The 21,112-nt window shown below is 44.6% G+C and overlaps 1 protein-coding gene and 1 long non-coding RNA gene across 4 annotated transcripts in view; one reads left to right on the top strand and one right to left on the bottom strand.

Moving 5' to 3' along the window:
• The window catches only part of TOMM7 (translocase of outer mitochondrial membrane 7), a 14,397-nt gene extending 6,892 nt beyond the window's left edge, over positions 1-7,505 (bottom strand). The window contains exon 1 of one of the 2 annotated variants that reach the window (XR_016442279.1): positions 7,323-7,505. Coding sequence is in view for 1 of the 2 variants with exons in the window: in XM_090046784.1 (XP_089902910.1) it covers positions 7,323-7,425 (103 nt within the window). In the remaining variant the exon portion in view is untranslated. The remainder of the gene's footprint in view (positions 1-7,322) is intronic. The other variant, XM_090046784.1, reaches the window with a different exon arrangement.
• Positions 7,039-21,112, top strand: LOC149864787 (uncharacterized). Of its 2 annotated transcripts, XR_016442280.1 has the most exons (4): positions 7,088-7,188; positions 9,726-9,767; positions 18,214-18,819; positions 20,084-21,112. It is a non-coding gene; the product is annotated as an uncharacterized LOC149864787 (long non-coding RNA). The 2 variants fall into 2 exon arrangements; XR_016442281.1 differs by lacking the exon at positions 9,726-9,767 and having other exon boundaries at positions 7,039-7,188.

Genomic DNA, 21,112 nt, shown 5'->3' with positions numbered 1-21,112 from the left:
AAATTCAGAAGTGATTAGCTGCTTGAGAGGGGACAGCCTCTACAACACAAGCTAAAACTACATACACTCTGTCTTGTTCAGAAAGCACCACTACATTTAGAACAAGTCCTTCTTAGCATGTTTTAATTAGTATACACAGGCCGCATGTTAGTCATGATGTGGGTAAGGAAGAAACAGGAGACTGTTACTTCAGTCTACAAAAAAGGACTGGGAAAATCCCTTGGAGCTCCCTTTCAAATTCTGTTTCACCAGGGCCATGTCATGGAACAAGATTTGGAGGGGGCGGGGGGTTGAAAGAGAAGGAAATAAAAAGGTCACTCAGGATTAGGTTATGAAGAGGGAAATATAATCCCATATAACCTCTATCACAAGCCATGATACTCCCCCAAATTTTATTTGTACGCATGAGGAGTCTGGTATTAACTGATATGAGGAGTCTGTTCAGTTTTAGCAAGTGATTAATTCATATAACCCTTTCTACTAGATAAATTAGTGAGGATCTGCCTGATCCCCAAAACATTAAAGCCAATTAGAAACATTTCCATTTTCTTCCAGGGGCTTTTAAGCAGGATTTGAACAACCAAACCAAAAGATCTCAAATGAAAACTAAAAAAAGAATCTAACCTATTTTCAGTTGCCATATTTTCTATTTCGCATTATGGCTAGTTATTCAAGGGAAGACATGAACCAGTATTCCTACATTTGATTTTAGGCCTATTTGGTTTGCATTCAATTGGGTCAAAAGCAAAAAGAAAGTTGTTTTAAAATGCTGATTTACATGTTAAAATCCCACTAGACGCAAGTGGAAACCAAAATTTTGCCCTTCAACTTCTCATTTTGAACTACTATTCATAGCATCATAGGAAATGAGGGTTGGAAGGGACCTGAAGCGGTCATCTAAGCCAACCCCCTGCTCAGAGCAGGACTATCCCCAACTATCTAATCTGGGGGTGAGCAAAATACAGCCCATGAGGCCATTCTATCTGGCCCACTGGACCTCTAAAAAATGATTATTATTTCTCTGCCCTTGATTCCTGTAAAAAAAATGACAGGAACCAAGGGCAGTAGGACCCAGGGGAAGCCCAGTGGGCTCCAACAACAGCAGGGCCTGCCCAGCCCTGCCGGAAGCCCCTGCTGGGCTTCTGGCCTGGGAGCAGGTGGCTGCCCTGCACTGGAACTGCAGGTGAGCACGGGGGAGAAGAGCAGGGGGACCCTGGGCAGGGAAGGAGTGAGGGATGGAGGAAAGCAGCCCCTTCCCCACCCCTTGTTCAGCACCTCGTACTGCAGCTGCTCGCAGCCCTCGTGGGGCTGCCTGTGCCTGCTCCCGACAGCCCCGTGTGGGCTGTGAGCAGCTGCAGCAGGGAGTGCCGGCCATGGGGCGGGGGAGGGGCCGCTGTTCTCCACACTCAGCTTTTCCCTGGGCTTCTTCCCTGTGTGGAGAAAAGTGGCCCCTCGCCCACCCCATGGCTGGTGCTGCCTGCTGCAGGCACTTGCAGCCCATGCGGGGTTATCTGGAGCAGGCACGGGGAGTCCCAGGCAGGCTGCGAATGGCTGCAGCGTGGGGTGCCATGCATGGGGTGGAGAGGGGTGGTCCCCCCGCCGCCGCCCCCACGCTCAGCACCAGCTTGTAACCCAGCCCCACTGCCAGGCTGGCAGCGGGGCCCGGTTACAAGCTGGTCACCTGGCCTGGGGGCTGTGGGCCAGTCCATTCTATCCGGCTTGTGGGGGCCCTAAAAAATTTAGATAATTAGTATTTATCTGCCCCTGGCTGCCTGTCATTTGGCCCTTGATGGCTTGCTAAAACTCAGTATGCAGCTGTCTGCCTGAAATAATTGCCCACCCCGGTCTACATCCTGTCTGTAGTAGGAAATAGTCACTTCCCCTAATCTGCTGGCAATGCTTCTACTAATGCAGGCCAGTATGCCATTACCCTTCTTGGCAACAAGGCCACACTGCTGGCTCATTATTGTCCACTGTAACCCCCAGGTCCTTTCCTGGAGAGCAGCTGCTTGCTTAGACAGTCAGTCTCCAACCTGTACAGATGCATTGAATTCATAGGTTCATATATTCATAGATGCTAGGGTCAGAAGGGACCTCAACAGATCTTCGAGTCTGACCCCTTGCCTAGGCAGGAAAGAGTGCTGGGGTCAGATGACCCCAGCCAGATGCCTATCCAGCCTTCTCTTAAAGACTCACAAGGTAGGGGAGAGCACCATCTCCCTTGGAAGTTCATTTCAAATTTTGGCCACCCTTACCATGAAGTTTTTCATGATATCTAGCCTAAATCTGCTCTCTGTCAGTTAGACCTTTATTCCTTGTTACCCCAAGAGGCGCCCTGGTGAACAGAGCATCTCCAATCCCTTGCTGCATCCCCCTAACGAATCTGTAAGCAGCCACAAGATCACCTCTCAGCCTTCTCTTGCAGAGGCTGAAGAGGTCCAGGTCCCTCAGTCTCTCCTCATAGGGCTTGTCCTGCAAGCCCCTAACCATACGAGCTGCCTTCCTCTGGACGTTCTCAAGTCTATCAGCATCCTTCTTGAAGTACAGCACCCATAACTGACACAGTACTCCAAATGTGGTCTGACCAATGCCGCACAGAGGAGAAGTATCACCTCCTTGGATCTATTTGTCATGGCTGATGCACGATAAAGTGCAGCTGGCTTTGCTGATGATTTCATCATACTGACAACTCATGTTCGTCTTGGGAGTCCACTACGACTCAGAGATCCCTTTCCACTTCTATGCTGGTGAAAGGGTCACTTCCCAGTCAGTATATGTGCTGGATATTTTTGCACCCTAGGTGCATCACTCTGCACTTGTCCTTGTTGTACTGCATCCTATTGTGTACTGCCCACTTTTTTAACCTGCCCAGGTCTGCCTCCAATCATTCCCCACCCTCTGGTGTGTTCACTTCGCCCCACAATTTAGTAACATCTGCAAACTTGGACAGAGTACACTTCACACCCACATCCAAGTCACTGATGAAGACATTGAAGAGTACAGGTCCAAGGACTGAACCCCATGGGATCCCACTACCCGCATGCCTCCAGGTCAATACCGACCCGTCTACCACCACTTTCTGGGTACAACCACTAAGTCAATTCGCCACCCACCAGCTCATGTAATCATCTGTCACAGCGTCTTAATTTATTTATGAGAATAGGATGAGATACCTTGTTAAAGTCCAAAAAAACAACATTCATTTGCCCTTAGGCTCCCCTGGATTTCCCTCTTTAGCCAAGGATTGTTCTGCCCTAAGTGCAGGACTTTGCAGTTCTACTTACTGAACCTCATAAGGCTTCTTTTGAAATAATCCTTCAATGCCGAGGATGTGCTCAACATTTAAACACTGAACATTTTATGAAACTGCCTACAGAAAATGTATAATCCTAAAGAAAGATGCACTTTTAGCAATAAAAAAGATAATTATATTATATTATAGCAGGCAGGACAGCTATTAAGATTTCTTTTCTGACCACTGTTAATAACTTGCAGTTTTAAAACTCTGACTTTTCAAACTGAAATTTTATAATTCTGTTCTCCAACTGACAACTAACATATTTTGTAACTTCTTTAGAGTTGGACACTGGTGCACAGTGGGCCAGATGGCAGTGCCTAATCAGCCCAGATCCAGCTGATGGGCATGGTAAAATTCCATCCAGCCACATGGAAGAGGGCATGGGACAGCCCAGCCTCAACCTGGCCCCACAGACAGTGGGGGTATGAGGAGAAGGAGTAAGGCACAGTGGAGGGGAGGAAGCTGAAGTGGCTGAACCTGACCGCTCTGCCCTGATCCAGCCACATGGTGGGGAAGCAGCTTGGAGTTTGAGAATTTGGCAGCGAGGGAGGGTGGCCGTATTAATTGCCACCACTCCCAATGCCAAATTTTCCGGCACATGTGGAGCTCTACAGGCTAGATACCACTTCCGGCAGGCTGCAGACTGAGTACCCCTGGAGTAGGAGACTGAGAAACTACTTATAAATATGTTTACTATATATTTGAACAGTTGTAATGGACATATTGATAGGGTTACAAAGTTGAAACGTAAAAAAATGTAAATGGAAGTAACCTTCAGAAATATCTGACAACAGTGAAAATGATCTACTTAAAAGATTCATAAGAAAATACATTTAACATGGTATTTGGGCACAACTTGTGTTTCCAGTACTTTTCACAAATAAAACAAGATAAAAGGATATTGTTCACAAGTACTGGAGCTAACAACTACTTAACAAATGAAAGAAAAGTTATCACTTCAAACAGGTGTAAGATGAGCAAGACAGAATTCAGAGCAGGTACCTGAACCAGGAGTCTCTCACACACTACAGAAATGCCTAACTGCTAGACTACATACCAACCTCTCCCCTTCTGTAGGCTAATGAATATTTAAAATATTTAAACAAAATGGAATATTGCCAACTGGAGAAACTAAAACATCCCCATCCGGTTCTACATGACTTGGAGCCAACACTTGACCCTGGGTCTTCCCTTTCCTAATTGAATAGTTCGCTCTCATGACATTCTATCCTGTGCCCGAGAAAACGTCCCAATGAAACAGTCATCAAAATTAGACCTTTCCTCCCTAAAATTCAATTAAACCAATCCATCAAAAAAATTCCCAATTAATTTTATGTCCAAGTATGGTTTACTTTCTATTTGACACAAACAAACAAGTCCTAGTTTGTCTGGTTTACCAAGTAACAAACTATATTAGGGCCAAGCCCTTTGGTCACTGCCACTTTCCACTCCTTGTTGGTGGAGTCTGAGCATCACAGCACTATATAGGACTCTCGAAGGATCACCCCATAGAAGTTTCTATAGTATTCCCAGTATCAATGCCAGCAAAGGTGGCCCAGCCAGAAGGGATATAACCAAGATGCCCCTAAACTGCACAGAAAATTTAGCCCCTTCAGACTATTAAAGCAGCTCGCATAGTAGAATAGCAGTAGTGGCTCCAGAGTCAGAAGCACAAAAGTGATATTTGCTACTTTTGCACTCCATCTTCTCTTCCACTTGTACAACTGTTTTCTACAAACAGAAAGTGCAAGTAGTTTTAGGTTAATCATTTAAATTAAAAATTAAGTTTACTTTGATGTGTCATAACAGGAAATTAAACTACTCTAATAACAGAGCATGCAGCTTATACTCATTTGCAAGTATTTTACATGCTTAATGTGCAATCTAGTCCTATGCTCAACCCCATGCCTTGACTCTGGATTCAACTGCCTGCTCCATCACAAACTAGTTACGTCCATGTTGCGCTACATTAGTGGCTCTCAAACTTTATAGACTCATGGCACTGCTTCAAAAGCAATGGCTCATTTTTTGACTACAGTAAAACAACTGAGCAAGTCTTCTGTTGCAAAGAAGTTGGAAATCCCATAGCAGGGCCGAACGTTTGTGACACTATTGATTCTCATTCAAAATTTTTGGGTTTAGCTTGTGACTTGTGTGTAGGTGTCTGCAAACCTAAGAGTGATGTGGCACCCCATGGCTCCCTCAAAAGGCTGTCCAGGGCACTGCTGCAGAAACCTGGCAGAGAATCGCTGCTCCACACTCAGATGTTGTTACTGGAGTTAGTGTCCACTCCTGAGAAGCACTGCATAGCAACTGAGCTTGCTAAAAAGCTACTACTTACCAGTTAAAGCTAAGCAAAGCAGCTGCAAGTTTGGTCATAGTAGAAACTTTATCCAGTGCAGTGAGAAGATGTTCAGAAAGAAAAAAAAGAACAGAAAAAGTACGCTAGTCTGGGTATGTTGGGTGTTTGTGCCTGAAAGATTGCAAAGAATAATTTTCCCAACTAGTTGGTCTAATAAGAGATACCATATCTACCCAAAGAGCCTATGTCTTTAGACCAGGGATGGGGAATGTCCAGCCCATGGGCCAGATCCAGTCGGCCAGGAACTCCATTTTCCAGTTACCCCTGCCTGCATGGCTTGTGCCAGTCTCCATGGAGACCCCAGACTCAGCCATGCCAGCAGCGCATGCAGCAGAGCAAAGAGCTGCTCCGGAGCTGCTGGGAACATGGGATCCAGAGCAAGGGCAGAGCCGCGACCTGTCGCTTGCATGCTCCAAGCAGGGGCACGCATGCAGGGGACTGTGGCTCTGCCCCAGCTCCTTGCAGCAGTGACAGCCTGTCTAGAGCCAGGGTAGAGTCACAATCCCCTGCATGTGCACCCCTGCCTGGAGCGTGCAGGCTACAAACCATAGCTCTGGAGCAAGCTGCCCCTCTCCCACGTTCCCAGCTCCGGAGCAGCCGCATGCACTGCTCTGCTGTGCGTGCTGCCGGCACAACTGAGGCCTCCATGGAGACTGGCACAAGCCATGTGGGCAGGGGCACCTGGGAAATAGAGTCCACAGCCGACAGGTGGCCTGGAGGTTCCCCATGCCTGCCTTAGGCCAGCACAGCTACAACCAACAGCCCTTTAAACATAAAGGGTTTAAAAAAAAAACCCCATACCCAATGGCAAGGACTCAATTATGCCAATCACCTATAAAGAGCCAGTAACAGAGCAAACAGGGTACAACTAAAGCATGCATAAGTAACAAAAAGCATGGCCCTGAATGTCCCAGTGAGACCCTGGACTGTCTTATCATCGGAACAGGGAGCCAGACTGGCTGCAAGGTAACCAGGTATGGAAGTGGTGCCTGCTGAATACATTGACATTTGTGCAGGAGAAACTCCTGCCTCTGGAGCAGCGGTTCCCAACCCCCTGACCTCAAAGGGTTGGCCACCAGTCTGCAGGATTGGCTGCTGGACCAGAAGTGACTGAGTATAAAAAAGGGCTGGCTGCCTGCCTGGAGTATGCCGGTCACTGGAGGTCCTCAACGTAAGATGGTTGGGAACCCCCGCTCTAAAGCGCTCTCTCTCAACCACCCGCTGGTTCCCCAATCCAAGGCCTTAAAGTACCAGAGCTAGGATTTTAGTGAAGAGAAGGCCTTGTGTTAGGCTCGGGAGAAGCTGAGGCCATGGGGCGCTCGGGACAGGGCACGTGCGCGCTCCACCGCCCTGCCCCACGCGTGACCGGAGCGAAGAGACCCCGCCCCGCGCAGGCTCCAACGGCCGTTGGACGCCCCCCCTCCCGTTCTAGAACCCCCCTACAACGGCTGAGGGGCGGGGTCGAGCGCAGCGCATGCGCAGCTCTCCCCGGCGGCTGCAGGAGACCCCGCGCTCTTTCCAGCGGCCGGTAAGCGCCCGCCCTACCCCGCCTGCGGGGCGTTCCCATGCCCGCGCGCGCCCTCGGGCTGCCCCGGGGACTGGCTGGGTGATCCAGGGCCAGCCGGGGCTGACGCCCGCCCGCGGCTCGGCGGTGGGACTGACCTAGGTAGAGCACGACGGGGATAAAACCCCAGCGGATGGCAAACTGGCCACCCTTGAAAAGCTGCTGCAGCCGCTGCTTGGCCTCTTTGCTCAGCTTCGGCATCCCGACGGCGCGAGTGAGGGCCGGAGAGGAGGGGCTTGGGTGCTACCGTCACTGCGCCTGCGCGGCGGGGTTGCGGCCTGGCCTAGGGCCCTGCCTTCCTCCTAAAGGCAAGGGTGGGACCAAGGTTGCGAGTCGCCCCTCCCCTCCTCTCCCGCTGCTGGCGTGCGGCGGGGCCGGGCCCGGGCCCGTAGGGGGCGCGCGGGTCACGCGGGACTCGCCTGTAGTTCGTGGCCGCTAGCGCTGACGGTTGTGAGGGCTGGAACACCCGTCAGGCAGCGGCTGGCCCTGAAGTCGGGTTCAGCCAAACCGATTGTGAAAAATGAGTCCCTGAGCCTAGAGAAGGAGGACGTCGCTCGTGACAGGAAGGGAATGGCCTCCCAGGCCGAGCCTGGCTTCTCTATATTTAGGCTTTGCAGTGCTGCTTGCTGTGTTGCCAAGTCAAGAGAAAGAGAAAAAAAAAAGGTACTACCTTTAAAAACCAGGCCAACCCACTTCAAAGGGAGGGGAATGGGGGTGCTTATCAGCCCATCTCTCAAAAAATTAAAGCGACTTTTTAAAAAGAAGCCCAATTCTACTTATTATAAGCGGACTTGGCTACGCTAGCCGCTTGCCGCAGCTGCAGACAGAGGAATCCTGCCCCGCTGGACACAGGCTAAAAAGGGCAGAACAGGAGGTGCCAGCTATGCGCTGATGCTGACTTCCTCCCATGGCAGTGAATCCCTCCACCAGCAGCAGCTGAAAGGGCCAGAGTCAAGTGTCAAGCAGCTCCCTTTAAAATGAGTAAGGCTGCGATTTTGAGGCCAGCCCGACATCTGGGATAAAAGAGGTCACCCCTACATAGAGCAGGCAGATAAATAAAACAGGCATCTGTACCACACCCCAGGTTGTATTCCTTTGTCCATCAGAAGTTCTGGCTAAATGTCCTGTTGACACTCCCTTTCTCCTTGAGGACAAACTTGAGCAGGGTGTAGTGAATAGATAGCAATGTCCCAGCCTGACTGAAAACAAAGCTGACTCTGCTCTGTTAGTGTCCTTACCTGTGCTCCCACCAGTTACATTGCCTCTTGTTGTAATGCCATCTTTTTGTCATTGCCTTGCACTGTGACACCATCTCTAGCCCATTTTCCATAACTGTCTTTGCACTGTTTTTCCCCACCCTGCTCTTTCCAGGCAACCTCATATAGTTCTGTTGCCTCTCACCATGGTGCCAGGCTCCTAAAGTGGCTATAGTGAGAGTCTAATATATTATTAGACAGTGATATATATAAAATATTTATAGTGAACCTAATATATTAGGTGCTTAATATGGCTCCTGATATGGCTATAGCAAGACCAGGCTCCATGGTCTTTACGGTCCTATTATAGCTAGAGTGATTACCACTTTACTAGTGCTGCTTGGATGGATGGTAGAGCCATGTTATTCTGTGAACAAGGTGCAGTGGCATATAAGACCCTTGAGAAGAGTCCTCATTATTAGGGATTCTTTCTCTTTGTCTTCTCAAGGACAAGCTGAGCTATGCAGTGGGCCGCAAGCAAAGTTCTTGTGTTAACATCCTCACTTGGGACACATTAAGAGCCCTACATAATTCTGTTGCCCTTTAGTCACACAGTAAAGATAGCAATATTTCATTACAGCCAAAGCAACCACATGCAGAGTTTCAACCAAAGTTGTCTGCCTTCGGTTTTTCACTTCCTACAGTACATCAGTAATTGGTGCCTGAGATCTCCTTCTATAGCACAAAACAGAACATTAATAAACATACTGCACCCCCTCTTCCTCCTCCTGCCAAATTACACATATACATGCAGTCTTCAACTTTATGACATCAGTTTCAACTTTACAATGCTTGATCCAATGCAACGCCACACCAGAAAACAAGGTCGCTTAGCTCCCTGGAGAACATCTGTCCAAACTTCCTTGGATACTTTCTTTAAGAAAGCAGACGAGACTCCAGAAAAACCTGCAGACAAGATTCCTGAGAAGACTCTAGCCAAGAACTCTTCAAAAAGTCCAGCAAAGTCACCTCAAAGAAGTCCTTACAAATCGATACATATCGATTTACAATATAAATACATTGATGTAGCTATATTATTTATCTATAATTGATCGAGTACAAAATTCTGGGGTATTTTTAGTGAAAATTGGGCCTTGGTTCTGGAACCAATCCCCCATTTATAACATTGTTTCTTATGAGAAAATTGGTTCTGAGCTGCAACGTTTTGACTTAAGATGCAGTTTTCAGGAACTAATTGTGTCGTAAGTCTGAAGACTACCTGTATTATTTCCACTTCATTTTCAGAGGGTCTTAAACAGCTTGCTACTGTTGCCAAAAGCCTGTGAGGTAAGTGTACTGTTCCTGGCTAACTATCATGGCTCCATGGTAAGTTAACCTTCTTTCCATCCTGATAACCCTGCCTATTGAGAGTGAGGATTACATGAGCAAATGGGAATGTTTTTTAGAGTAGTGACAGTGAAACTTCCCTTAAAAGACTCATGTATTGGCACAGTCCTTTCTGTATCCTATTCTCATGTTGGAATTTCTAGGAGATCATCAGCTGCATGTGTGCTTGCATTGTCAAGTAACATACAGGTCTTGCCAAAATCCTTTCTTTTTTGAAAGAGATCTGGTAAAAAAGGTGGAATGGACTTCTCTTTCTGGGCTGGCATAGTGAGGACATCGTTGTGAGCTCAGTGGGCATAAAGGCATTTGCCATGGCCGTTAAGACAGAAGAGCCAGAGCTCTTAGAAGATGTGAGAGACTGAAGCTCTAATGTGATTTACATTCTAGGATACATTATGGGATTCTCCTCATTAAACAGATGTTCCTAATTACATGCATAGGGTCAAGTCAAGTCAGTCCAGAGGCTTCTGTGACCGTTGGGGCACCTTAGATGCTGTAACAACCCTCCTAGGTTAGTTGAATTGCTTTGCATCATTGGTGATTCTTTGGGGAATGCGTAGGGTAGAACCTGGTTATTCACCGAAGTTCTATTGCAAAATTTGAGCAGTGGTTTCTTTCCAGCAGGCTCTTCTTGCTAAGGGCTGAAGTTAGACTGTTTGAGACAGTATGTATGTCAGTGATTCCTAGTGTTTCACAATAGCAACAGAAATATGCTGTAAAAATGGGCTGAATGAGACCCTGGCTGGGCCAACCTTACACAGCTAAATGAGGTTCCAGCCATGCCAGAACCACGGCCGCCAGACTGGCCTTGAATGGCTGGACCAGACCCACACAAAGGGATCAGGTCCCAGACACATTGGCCCCATACAAAGGGATCAGGCCATGCCTGGATCAGCACTATGCATGGGATTGGGTCCATGGTCTGGATCCAGTCCATGGACTAGTGAACAAAGTGTACCACCAATTTTAATCCAGAAAAAAAAGTGCCCCAGATATCAAAAGTTTGGGAAACACTGCTGGATGGATAGGAGAAGATTCTTTGGTCCTACCTTTATTGGAACCGATCTTATCCTAGGTTTGCTCCTGTAGATTAGCAGAGTTCTTTTGACTTTTCCACTAGCAGTAGCATAAGTAGTACCTTAGGTCAGTCTTCCATCTTGTGCTTTCCAGCAGCACAAGTTTCATAACAGAACTTTTTCCTCTAGAGCGTGTTGCTGAGGATCATGTTGGTACTTATTTCTGTCTGAGTCATGAATTAGAACTATATTGGGTTGTAAGTATCTCTTAATTTCTCTCTTAGTTGAGCAACTAAGCATAAATTGAGGTAATTGGTTAATTCAGCTGACACACCGAAGCAGAAGTCTGAGGGTAATTTGGGTTCTCTTGAAGCACAATACAATTCCTATAGAAACATTCTTTGTAGCATTGAATTAATACACCAATGATGCAACATGCTGGCTCCAATTCAGCTTATACTCTGAGTATGAGTCCTCATCATGTTCAGAAATGTTAAACTGTTCTACCTCAAGATCTCCTTGTGGGTGATAAAAACCATAAAAAGTGGTTCAGGAGATTGTAATTCTTGCTCAGATGCTATGCTTCCCTTCAAGAGGAAAATACCCTTTTCAAAATTCCTTCTTTGGTCAAAATGTATCCAAGCTAGAAATCCATCCAGGGAAAAGTGTCTCCCTCAGCACTTGAACTGGGCTGGCCTCTGATCTTACTTTGGATATGCCTGCACATACCATGTAAAATGGTCGTTCACTGGAATATTCCCAGTATTATTTTGATCCACTTCTAAAGACAGACAGAAAATTGGGGCTTACTGGTTTTGCAATAAGTGCTGTGTTCCAAATATACTGCTCTGGAGAATAAAGCCTTTCTTTGTGAGCCAGCTGGGGACGGCCTTCAGCCTGTAGTAGATCCAAACACCCTCCTGTCTGTTTCATGTGACCTTGTTTGGGTAATCAAGGAGCAGTTCCCTACTTGATATAAACAGTCTTTATTATAGCAGTTTCTTACACAGCTGTTACAGGGCCTGCTGTTCTTCCCTAGCCTCTCTAACTCTCTTCTTCCTATCTCCTCCCCCTCATTTCCTGTTTCTCCTTCAGACTCCTCCTTTCTGCTGCTGCTAGTTTACTTCTGAGATCCATGCATACTGTTATACTGTCTCCCATTTAGATCTAGGCCTACAATAAATGTTCCTAACTGGGGATGAATCATCCCTCTGGCAGCCATTCATTTGCTAGTATAATTGGCAGGAAGCTGACCTATGCCAAGCAGCGTCAAACCAGTAGAGGAGCTAGTGATGATCTGTCTGTACAATAAGTCTCCTAATAACTTTATAAGCTCCACTGACCCCTGCTACCTGTGTCTGGTTTCTGACCTTTGGCTAGCCAGGCAACAACTCTCAACTCCTGACTTCTGGGTCGTTCCTAATTTGCAGCTTCCTGGCCCCAACTTGAATTGCAGTTCCTTGACTTCAGTTTGCCCCTGATCCTAGCCTGTTCCTGACATCCAGATTTTAACCATCATCCTGTCCTGACTTCCCATTCAGATTCCAGTTCTTGGTCCTAACTACTAGGTATGGCTGCCCGTGTTCTTCTCTTGGCATTCTGTGGACATTCTGTCATTTCCTGCAAACATTTTTAGCCATAGGATCCAGACAAGTTCTAGGGCTCAGTCTGTTCCAAACATTCAGAATCACTGTGCAAAACCATCCTGGCAAGGGCTTTATACTAACTTGGTAGCAGTAGTTGTATTTGCTAATTGTCATTCAAAGCAGCATTCCATTAATCAGTATTAATTTGTTCCAGTCCTTCAGGAGTAGTTTAGTATCTGTGTAGATAAAGAAAAGGGCAGAAATGCAGATTATCCCTAACAAGCAGAAATGTCCTGGTTATCACTAAGCTGGCATCTTGCCAGTTGGCAGTGTTGAGCCTTATCAATAGAAATTGAGCCAGCACAAAATAATGCACTAAGGCTAATATGACACTTATAAAGGCAGTCCCAAAATTTGCATGACATACCTATGAAGACGATTCTAGGACTGGCAAATACACAATCAGCAATCATGTACCTGTTGCAAATGAGCTCCTGATATACTGGGAAGTGGAAGGTATTTCCTCTGGTACATTTTTTCAATTGTATTAAGGCAGGCAAGGTTCTTTGAGTAGATGTGATACCTTGTATTAAACCAGCTGAGTAGTAAAAACAATAATGTTTGTTTTATTTGTAGAACATTCCATTTAATACATAAACTGTGGAACTGAATGCTTGTACGGCAGGGTATGTACAAGACTGCCACACTTTTACCAGCTGCTGCCTCTTTTTATTCCTCACTCTGAATTCCAAGAATGAGATTCCTTACACAGAGGCTTTTCCAATGTCTCAAATTTCCTCCATTTTGGAATAAATAGACTAGAATTTCTAGTAGGTTTGTTTCACACAGCTATTTAAATACAAGTCAGCAGGACTGAACTGGAGCATTTATTTGATTTGTGGGGAGCGAGGTAAAGAACCACAGATATTGCAAGCCTTGATATGAGTGTGGCACAGACGCTTTCTGGCGAAGATAAAGTCCATTCTTGACAGCTCTTAACCTAAATTTAGACTGTAGCCGAGAAGAGACAGCTGTATACTACAGACAAAGAGAAATTACTCTCCCGCTCACATCAAAACAAACTCACGGTCTTGTGCTGCTAAACCAAGTATCATTTTTTACAGTGGAGTATCTTTCTTTTCCTTCAAATCTTCTTCTAGTTGACTTCATCAGGATTGTACAAAGAGAAGTAAACCTACCAAGATATTTGAGTTGTAAACAGCATTGTGGTGCCCTTTGTGCAGAAATACCTTGTGCTAATGAGCTTGGGCACACTGCTGAATACAGAGCAAACCCAGTGCAAAAGTATCTATGAACTCCAGCAGTTTCATCTGTCCTTATGTGGCAGTTTTTACATTTAGAATGCTAAGCAGATAGGGACCTTTTCAGTTCTTTACTGAGATGGATGAATCACTCTCAGGACAGGTTTTTGAATGGTGAGAGAATACAACAAAAGCTATTTAGGCTTTGTTCTAAATACTAACCTATAAGAAAGAAAGCCTGTGAGCTATCTATGTCTGTCACATGCCAGAGGGAAGAAACTTCATGAACAAGGACCTCTGGCTGCAACTGCCTGGGAAACAGCTTGAAGATTCACTATCTAGTCAGGTACTTAGAAGCATTTGAGGCAAAGGTTCACAGTCATGCTGTAGGTACTATTTTATAGCTATAACTTACTGCTCATTCTTCTTACTAAAACAATTATGTTTTAGTCAGCTTGTATTTGGTTATCTTCTCTGCATTCTTAATGAACACAAACTGAATTTGGAATGGATGACTGGTACTGTATTCACGAAAAAAGGAAAATTGACTTTTGACCATGAGGGTGAAAGAAGCAGAGCAGAAATAACAGTGTAAACCTTTGCTACAGAATGCAAATCCTAAATCAGTCAGAGCAGCAGGGGTGTGAGGCAGAGATTTCAGCTTCGTACACAGTGCTGTCAGACACCTTCCCCTTTCCTTCCCCCATACAAATTTAATTTAATCTGAGGAACATGACAAAAGTTATAACACATAAAAATACAATATTTAAAACATCAAATATTAGAATGCATATGTAACCTGGGAACACCCAAGGGTGTGCCCATCCTTAATTGGAAGGGATAGATGAGGCAGGCAACAGTGTTGTGAGAAGGACACCAGTGATTTGAGCACAGGTTCCTCTTTCCTCTATAGAGTCAACTCCAAGCCAATGCTCTTAATTATTTACAGTTTATTGAATTATAATTTACCTAAACATAAAACTAAATATCATATACATATATTTACACAGTGAACATTTATCAATAACCAAGGTCAAACCCTAAATAACACTGTGGGAAAATTACTCCCAACCACAACAGAGAAAACAATACGCCCACAAAATAAAATCAGAAATTATTTTGTTCTATGATAACATTATTTACACATCACAACCAAATAATTGCAGCAACATCAATACAATACAACATCATAATACAACAACTCCATTACAAAATAAGGCGCAGACACAAACATTCTTAATAACATCTATCCCTTATATATCCCTGCTCAGAGGGGTAGGGGTGTCCAGGAAGCACCACAGGCCCCCTCCCCTTAGGCCCTTGCCTGAGCAGGGGACTGCTCACCCGGCCACTTTCTCTGAGTTGCCTGCCCCAAAGGACCTTCCCCAGCGAGACCAAAGGGCCCAGTGACTCACGCTTCCTCAGGTGGTGGTGATCAGGATGCAGCTTGATAGGTCTCTGTGCTGCCACTGAAGTGCCTCTCCAGGCCTTCCTACACTGCTAGGCCTCTCCCACCCTGTGCCCTGCTCTGGGCACTGAGGACTTGTCTTCTCTCAGCTGCTGTGCTGCTGCTGCTGGCTCCTGGGTCTCACGCCACAGCACTATTTCCTTGTGCCCTGGCTTTGGCACTGAGGGCTCTTTCAGTAAAGGCTGGGCTCATCTGGCTTCATGCTGGATGGCTAACCTGAGCCTTCACTGCTCCCTGACTCTGCTCTCTCATGTGCCCCTTGCACACCTCCCTGCCAGCAGCCTGCCAGAGTTAGGGGCCTGAGCCTCCCTGCTGCAGCTCCCAAGGTCTGGGCCTGTGCACCACCCTGCACACTGTGGAACCTGCTGGCCCTCTGGGGTTGCAGGCTTGAGCCACTGCTCACGGCTCCCAGAGCCCTAGCTTTGTGTGCAAAATATGCACTGTGACATCGGCCAGGGTTGCAGGCTTGAACTGCCACTTGAACAGGCTCCCAAAGCCTGGACTCTGTGCACTGTGATGGGCCTGAGCAGTCTCACACCGCTCCCAGGGGTAGATCTCCGTGTACCATCGCCAGGTGTCATCCACAGCCGGAGTGGCCTCACACCACTCCCAAAGCTGCTTCTCCAGTAGCAGCTTCAGGAGCCTTGGGCCTATTGCACGCTGGGGGAGAGCTCCCCAGCTTTTCTTGCTGCACTCTTCTTAAGTCCCTCACCGCAGCTGCCCACCATGCTGAGCACACTGGGCTTTTATCTACACTGGAGGCCCCACCCCTGAAGTCTGCCGGACCTGTAAAGTGCAGTCTTTAATCAGGTCCAGGGGCTCCTCTCCACCCTCCCCAAAAAAGGGGGCAGGGCAAGCCCCTCCCAGCTGTTACCTGGTTGGTAGAAATGTTCCACCAATCCAAAGCATCTTTCTCCAAGCCAGGCTTGTTGGCACAAGCAGTAAGCCCACCACACAAAAAACCACATCAACAGAACAAGGTATGATAATTACCCAACAAAACCAGCTCTGCTGTATTGAGAAACACCACTGGCACAGAATGATACTGATTTAGAATCCTTTTGTAGCTGTATGTGGGGCATTTGTGGGGTGGGGTAGTGGATGCAGGATGTGCTTGGGGAAAAGAGCTTTGTGCTAGAGTAAAAGTTGTGGTATGAGTATTGAGAGAGGGTAATTAATGAAAAAGTTTGGTAAGGGAAGTGGGGGTGTTGTGTGTGTTGCAAGTGTTGGAGAGGGGAGAAATATATACTGTGATTTTGGGGGATGGAAGGGGTTGTGATGGAGAAGGGTATGTGTTTACTCCCCAGGAGTTTTGGGGACATTTGTAGGAGTGAGGACATATCCAGCTTCTAAAACAACCCAGTCTATCAGTGTGCCAGGGGACAGCTCTAGAGCATTGGTTGTAAGGTGCTGCACAGGCTCCAGGCACACAGGCTTGTCTCCCTGCTCGTGAGCTAATAAACAATGCTCCACAGCAAGCATGATATCCAGGAGACTTACTGGGATTAGATCTGGGACAATTAGGCTGGGTACATGGATCCCCAACCTCAGGGTACTCCAGTTCTTACCCACTGCCCTATAACCATTACCCACACAGGGCACCCTGCACCTCAGGTGTCCCCAGGGTCTATTGAACCCACATCTTTCCCAGATCCCTGCTTTCTCACCAGTTGACCACTACTGCCTCAAAGGATGCAATGGTATACCGCTTTCTATTCACCTAGGTATATGCAGTTACTAGCTGGGCATTTGTTTTTCCACAATCATTAATTCAAGCAGGCTATGTAAAAAGCTACCCTCTTACTGGAAAAAGTGTATGAAGTTATATACACTTCACATGCCTGCCTATACCCATGATCAGAGGACAAGTTTCGGTTACAAAAATTTCTGTTCTGTCTAGCTAACTTGCAGTTCATGCGGTCAGTTGCAAAAGCTGTCTGAACTGAGAGGTCATTTCTCACACTGGTGGTAAAAGGATTTAACTGGGACTACATGAACATGAAATTAATACCAAGTAAAATGTTTTATCAACAGTTATATACAGCAAATGGTTTAGGAACCATCTAATTTTTCATGGTGAATGAATAGTTAAAGTAGCTCATAGTAAGCACATCTAAGAAGTCTGACTTCTAAAAGGTGAGAGAGTAAATCCATGTTCTTGTAATAAATGCTGGATCCCATTCTTTGCCTCAGGGAAGTAAGGAAATTTTGCAGACTGGTTTATGCTTGTAAGAATGATGGAACTGATAATCTTATTTATTCTGAGCATATAGCACCTTTTATTGCAAAGAATTCCAGATGCTTCAGAAACTAAATAAAGGAATTCCGGAGCATATAAAAGTATCATGGCATTAGTCCAAAAGTGCTGTCTTTTACAATAGGATCATAACAGTGATCTGTTTTATTTAGAAACATTAGAAATGTAGCCATTTAAGCACTGCTAGTGAATGAAGAGGACAGAGGAGTGAATATAACCAAGGATTTAGTAAGAGCATTATCAGATCTGCCAACACATAGAAAATAGCTTGGTATCTCTGCTCTTCCATTAAAGACACAGTTTTTTAGATTTTCTCTTACTCTAAAAAAAGGCTGCATAGAATTCATCTGCCTTTACATAAAGGTCTAGTCTGATCCTGGCTTCTTTCCCAGACCTGAAAAGACACCTTGTGGCTGAAAACTTAAGATCTCTCACAAATGTAATAAGTACTTAATATTTGATGCTTAGACCACTAATCACTGTGGGTAAAACTCAGACCAACATCATATATCAACTGGTAGCCTGCACTGTAACATCGGTGAAGAACAGCTTCCTCTCACTGCTGGTAGATCCTGTTAGTATCAATGAGGAAGTTGTTTCCTCACCTGAAAGTAGATGCAACGTTTGGCAAATTGGCCAAGTGGGTTTGGAGAAATTGAGGTCTCTATGAAGGTAAAGGTTTAGGAGGGCTGCTGCTCTTGTTTTGCTTTAGGGGTGTGAAATCCAAGATATCATACTGGGGATACTTCTGGCATTTGAAAAAAAATCAACTAATGTTTCTTGTGTTCCTTCCTGAGGGATGAAGAGCTTGACCAAATATCTAGTGTCAGGATGCTGCAACAAGATGATAGTTACTGAATGGAAGCATTGATGAAGTAGATGTGGTTCTGTTGGGCTAGCCATGTCCCATGCACGAGTGATGAACACATGCCTAAGCGACTGCTTTATGGAGAAATGGAATACATTCAGCAACAGCAAGGGGGACAGAAAAGCATTTCACACCTGCTGAAGTTCCATCTTGTTCAGAGCAAGATGCTGACTCCTGGGAGCCATTGTTTGAAGATGGACAGCAAGGACATGAGAAGATCTGAGGGTGTTGATTACTCTGAGCAGCAACATAATATTGTTCCTGAAGAAAAGCATGCTAGAGTTAAGGAGCAAAAGCAGCAGAAATTGCAGACCGTACATCTGCCACAGGTACATGGGTAGCATTGTAAGGAAGGTGCTTGAAGCTGTTACACATTGGCTTGGTGATTTGTGTGTTCATTTATTGCAGCACTAGGAATCCAGTTGATATTTCCTCAGACTGAGATAACTAGATATATTGATTGGGCTTTGGTTTGGCCTGGCCATCACTGAATCCAGGGGATAAATGGAAATTATGACAGCAGCTACATATGAAGGTAATATCACAAGAGTTTACCTAAGTACTTTGCACTTTAAACTTAATGTAGATGCATTTTATGGTGAACAGAATTTCTGGCCAATGATGAAAGCAACAGTCTGACTGCATACTTGCTTAAAGACCAGGTCTGATGGATAAAAGGATTTCCTGAGGCCAGATATACATATGTTAAGATAATTTTGTTTTTACATTAAAATTTAAATTAGTTTTTAAATTTCTACTAGTGAAATAAATCCTGTTACTGTTCGAAGATTTTCATTTAAGTACTGCTGGTTATAAACTGCTAGTTTCCTAGCAGTTCCAGAATTGAGCTTCTGGAACTGAAGAATATATTCCTGTAATAACAGCAACTGAAAGGATTTACAAGATTAAGTAGAGCACTCTTCAGCTATGTTTTTGCTGTGATATTGACAAGAGCAAACAAATCTTGCACAGTCTAAAGGAGCCTTTGTTATTAATCTAGTATCTTTTAACACCAATCTTTGTGAATTATGTTTATTCAGTGCACCTTAAACAACTGCGTATGTTAAGCATTGCACTATTCCTTTTATTTTAGATATGTTGACAACATTTTACAGTTTCATACCCCCTTTTTACATAGTTATAGACTGTATGTCTCTTCATATAAGAGTATGCAAGTGAAGCACAACTTTATTAGCTTCAATACTGTGCATTATTTTAAGGAAAAGTATGATAAAAAAGGTGATCAGATAGCACTTAAAGTGATGAGCATATGCCAGATTATATGAGACATCAATGCATATAACCTAAAGAGAAGCAGCAGATTCTCAAAGTAAATTTCTCTTGTAAAAAGGACAATGTATATAATGTTAACAGACCCTCCTAATGAACAAATCACATCACCTTCCTTCATTTTAGTTCTTTATTAAAACCGTTGGAGGGCAGGCTTGACTTGACTTGGAAGCTATTTTTATTACTTTCAATAACAGTAACCTAAAATACTAGTTAGTCCTTTGTGCTCATAGATGATGGCAGTCTTGCCAGTTCTCTGCTATTCTAATTACTCTTGTGTGCTGGAGAAGAGCCACTTTGTCAAAGCAGTAATTGTAAAGCAAGTGTTTTGCTATGTCAGAATCAGAACATTAAGTGTTTAAATAAAGATGTAAATGTAGGAAGTGGGTGATTCAGAGTATTAGCAGCTGCAAATTATTTACTAAGGAGCATACACAGTTTAAATTACTAATCAAATATCTCAAAGTCCTTTACAAATGCAGGCAAGTATCATTATTGCTATTTTACAGATGGAGAAACTGAGGAAAAGAAGAATAAAGTAATTGGTGGGTCATCCAGCAGGCCAGTGACAACCCAGAAATAAGGCCCAGAACTTGAAAGGCATACACCACTGCTCCAGCAAGGACACACTGCATGCTCCTCTCATTTTCTCTTGGAAAAGTGGACATGATGAAGAAACCTTGATAGATGTCTCATTTGTAGTCTGTCTTGTGTTTCTATCGTCTACCAGTGATATGACCAACATACCTAGCTACATATTTAAACTTTGAAAACAAAACAAAATTGAGAGAAATGGGCATTCAGTAAATATTTTTTTTGATAAATTATTTGCCTGTGCATTTATTAGCTGCTTTAAACAGTTAGATGCGAGCTGGTGTCTTCCTTTACAAAATAAATAAAAGGAAGAAAAAATGCTGGCTTAAAAATCTATATCACCTGGGTATTGACTTCTGTGAAATTTTCAAAGCAGGAGGAGCAATAGGCATAAGTATTTGTTTTGTTCAAAGATCAAAAATGTAGTATTTGTTAAAATAAGTTCAACAATGTGCTAGGTATTAACAAACACACCAGCTTCTATGAACTGTTCAGGGAGATGCATTTCATTTGTTCCATGTAGTTTAATGAAAAAGGTGAATTAAAAAAACCCAACTACAGTAGTATTTATTTAAGTATATGGTGTATAAAATCATCATTTACAACAGCTTTGCAAACAGTGTATATTTTAACAGTATATTCAACAACAGGAAGAATGCTTGTTGTAATAGTTAGAACCCCAAGAATTAGCATTAAATATTTAGGTGAAAAAATAAGCAGCCATAGAAATTAGGGTTTGGTGGTTTGGGCCCTTTAACACCACATTCTTTCCTGATAGATGTTTTGAAATCAGAATTCATTTAATGTTCTGTTCTTAAATTTCACATGAAAAGTCATCAACCAACTCTCACTGCTAGGTAATTTCTTGGCAAGTGTGTTGAGTTTTGCCAACATTTCCATTACTGCCTCTATGAATAGTAAAATAAAGAACTATAAGAATTGCA

Source organism: Crocodylus siamensis, chromosome 5 (assembly GCF_052110815.1).
Source record: "Crocodylus siamensis isolate JL-2025a chromosome 5, ASM5211081v1, whole genome shotgun sequence".
Taxonomy (NCBI): Eukaryota; Metazoa; Chordata; order Crocodylia; family Crocodylidae; genus Crocodylus; species Crocodylus siamensis.
Note: the sequence above shows the minus strand (reverse complement) of the source record. Positions and strands in the feature narration are given on the sequence as shown.